The sequence below is a fragment of the Cebus imitator genome, unplaced genomic scaffold (genome assembly GCF_001604975.1).
Source record: "Cebus imitator isolate Cc_AM_T3 unplaced genomic scaffold, Cebus_imitator-1.0 Scaffold420, whole genome shotgun sequence".
Lineage (NCBI taxonomy): Eukaryota > Metazoa > Chordata > Mammalia > Primates > Cebidae > Cebus > Cebus imitator.
The window spans coordinates 375,524-378,738 of record NW_016107735.1 but is presented as its reverse complement, the minus strand read 5'-3'; the positions used below and the strand labels follow the sequence as shown (position 1 = coordinate 378,738).

Genomic DNA, 3,215 nt, shown 5'->3' with positions numbered 1-3,215 from the left:
AAAAAAAAAAAAAAAAAAAAAAAAAAAAAAAAAAAAAAAAAAAAAAAAAAAGAGCAGACTGGTAGAATTCCTCCAAAAACTGTCTCAGGTATTTAAGACTAACACTGGTGCCAAAAGTCAAATGCCATGGGCTGGATTTTAAAACTATCCTTTTCTGATTCCCTTCAGCTCTGGACACCAGTGGTCCACATGGGCTGCTCCTACTCTCTTCTCTAAAAGTCTAATGTTTTCACTTCAATTCCCAGGAAAAATGGCTCTGAATTTCTTACAGCAAAGTGTCGCTGGAAGGCTTTGGGCCCTCGGTAGGTGTAGTTTCCACAAATCTCACAGTTGTAGTTGATATTTAGGCCATGAAGTTTATATAGCCAGTAGGGAATGGGCTAAAAAAGAAAAACAAAAAACAAAACCAACATGAAGTATTAGTCTACTAAACTCTATCTGCTTCCAAAATGGGGAATGGTGAGAAAGTGGTAGTGCTGACTTACTTTGCCATCCCAGCCAAGTGGCAGGTTCTTGGGGTTGTAAATGATCTCATTCTCTTCATCTTCACTCTCACTCTCACTAATCTGCTCTTCTTCCTCCTCTTCTCGCTCTTCTCCTGTCCTTGCTTGCTTGCGTTGTACATTTTCATGAGTGAGATGTCGCTGTTCCTAAGGCAGGTCCATAAATGAAAAGTCAGAAAAAAGTAGTGCAGAAGAGGCCAGGCGTGGTGGCTCACACCTGTAATCCCAGGCACTTTGGGAGGTCAAGGCAGGTGGATCACCTAAGGTCATGAGTTCGGAACCAGCCTGACCAACATAGAGAAAACCTGTCTTTACTAAAAATAAAAAATTAGCCAGGCATGGTGGTGCATGTCTATAATTCCGGCTACTCAGGAGGCTGAAGCAGAACTGCTTGAGTCTGTGAGGTGCAGGTTGTGTGGTAAGCTGAGATCGCACCACTGCACTCCAGCCTTGGCAACAAGAGTGAAACTGTCTCAAAAGAAAAACAAAAAACAAACAAACGAAAAAAAACAGTGCAAAATAAGAAGGGGAAATTTCCTGTTGCTGATCCCTTACTTCCAAGGATAAGGTTCTTTCTTCTAGAATAAAGGAAAATCTTGCCTTTCTATCAGAACTCCTTAACAGCAGGCCCTACCTGATCCCAAAGAAAAAAGTCTAAGGTTTTAGCTCACTTGCCTAATTTCTCATCTGAGGCTAATATTACAGAACAACAGAAAACAGTCTCATCTATTCTGACTCTAAAATATTTCCTGGCTGGGTGTGGTGGCTCACACCTGTAATCCCATCACTTTGAGAGCCTAAGGTGGGAGAATCATTTGAAGCCAAGAGTTTGACATCAGCCTTGGCAACACAGTGGGACCGTCTCTACAAAATAATTAAAAATTAGCTAGGCATGGTGGTGTGCACCTGTGGTCCCAGCTACTTAGGGGGCTGAGGCAGGAGGACTGCTTGAGCCCAGGAGTTTGAGGAAGCAGTGAGCTACGATCCTGCCATTGCATTCCAGCCTGGGTGACAGAGCAAGAACCTTTCTCTCTTTTTTTTTCTTTCCCCCCAAAAAACCATCATCCTCATAATGAATCATCCTAGCCACACAGGTGGTTTTGCTGCTAAAAGATGGGATGACAAATAACATGGACCAGGCAGAACCCCCGATACCCCCGGCCCGCCCACAGCCTCTCTGGCTGCCGAGGGGCAAGGGACAGGGGACAGGCAGAGTTCTCTGAGGTTCCCAGGCCTTCTCCCCATGTCAGTCTGTGTCTTCTAGGATAGAAGGTAGTTGCTTTTTTTTCCCTTTTAAAACGTCTGTTTGAAATAAAAAACAAAAGCACACGCGCAAGAGAGCGGGAGGAACGGAGACGCAGCCGGTGAGGCAGCCGAGTCCTTGGTTTTGCAGAGGGCTGTAGCCTTTTCCATTTCGCGTTGCCGTTTTCTGGACAAGCAGAGGTTGCTGGCAATTGGAGCCGGTGGCTTCAGGCAGCGGGTGGGTGCGGGGCAGGGGAGAGGAGAGCCGGTGCCTCCCGGGTCAAGGGCAGCCGGCTGTGTGAATGCGGAAGAAGGCTGGGTGGGCACACGGGGGTGGTGTCACGGCTGAGGCGGCCTCATGGCACAGGAGGAGGTGAGTGGTTCCCAAGCATCTTGCTCCGGCTTGGCCCGGGACTATACCAGCCCGTCGTAGAGGGACAGCGCCTGCACAATGGACGGGTCCGCCTTGGACCCTTCCTGGAACTCCTGCAGGGTCAGCTTCCCGTCGGCATTCTTGTCCATCATGGCAAAGATCCGGTCCACTCTCTTTTCTGGAGTGTTCTCCTCCTCTGGGAGCTCCACAGTGTTCCTCACCATCTGGTAAATGGCGTCCACAATGTCCAGCATCTCATTCCTGGTGATATAGCCGTCGTTGTCCAAGTCATAGAGTTTGAAGGCCCACCGCAGCTTCTCATCCAGAGTCCCCCTCGAGGTCACCAACAGCGCCTAGATGAACTCAGAGAACTCGATCCGCCCGTCATTGTTTTCGTCAAAGACGTTAAAAACAAACGTGGCAAACTTGGTGGGGTCTCCAAACAGGAAGAATTGCTTGTAGATCTTCTGGAAGCCTGCTGCATCGAGCTGCCCACTGGGGCAATCCTTGATGAAGCCTTTGTACCACTGCTGGACCTCCTTCTCAGTAAAGTAGGTCTTCCTGGTCAGCTCCTCCACAACTTCAGGCTTCAACTTGCTGTTGGATTTCCCCATCCTCAGTGGCCGCAGCCCCCGCCCCCCGGGCTGGACCCAGTCGGGGCTCCCAGCAGGAGCTGCTGGGCCGAGCCAGGCTTTTTTTTTTAAAGATGGGGTTTCACCATGTTGGTCAGGCTGGTCTTGAACTCCTGACCTCAGGTGATCCGCCCGCCTTGGCCTCCAAAGGGCTTGCATTAGAGGTGTGAGCTACCACGCCCAGTCCCCAAGATACTTTCTCTAAAAAATATTAATAATAAAATTTTAAAAATATAAAATATTTCCTTAACCAGGACTTTCTTCTCCTTTCCTCACCAACATGACCACATTCTAACTTGCCTTGAGTCTCTCCTCATTCCAGTCCAATTTCCATTTTGCTACCAGGTTTATCTGTTTAAAAATCCAAATCTATGGCCGGGCGCAGTGGCTCACACCTGTAATCCCAGCACTTTGGGAGGCTGAGGCGGGTGGATCACCCAAGGTCAGGAGTTTAAGACCAGCCTG

The 3,215-nt window shown here is 48.5% G+C and overlaps 2 protein-coding genes across 2 annotated transcripts in view; both read right to left on the bottom strand.

Annotated features, from left to right (window-relative positions):
- Positions 1-3,215, bottom strand: part of SF3A3 (splicing factor 3a subunit 3) — a 32,634-nt gene that overhangs the window by 11,846 nt on the left and 17,573 nt on the right. Inside the window, exons 13-14 of the mRNA XM_017509730.2 lie at positions 486-650; positions 270-380 (exon numbers count right to left, since the gene is read on the bottom strand). Of these exons, the coding sequence (XP_017365219.1) occupies positions 270-380; positions 486-650 (276 nt within the window). The remainder of the gene's footprint in view (positions 1-269; positions 381-485; positions 651-3,215) is intronic.
- On the bottom strand, positions 1,794-2,800 carry LOC108290046 (neuronal calcium sensor 1-like). The gene has a single exon (XM_037731790.1). The coding sequence runs from the start codon at positions 2,730-2,732 to the stop codon at positions 2,472-2,474; it is 261 nt and encodes an 86-aa protein (XP_037587718.1). The 5' UTR covers positions 2,733-2,800; the 3' UTR covers positions 1,794-2,471.

Excerpts from the sequence above, each read along its gene's own strand:
- LOC108290046 (XM_037731790.1), bottom strand. The coding sequence starts at position 2,732 with ATGGGGAAATCCAACAGCAAGTTGAAGCCTGAAGTTGTGGAGGAGCTG.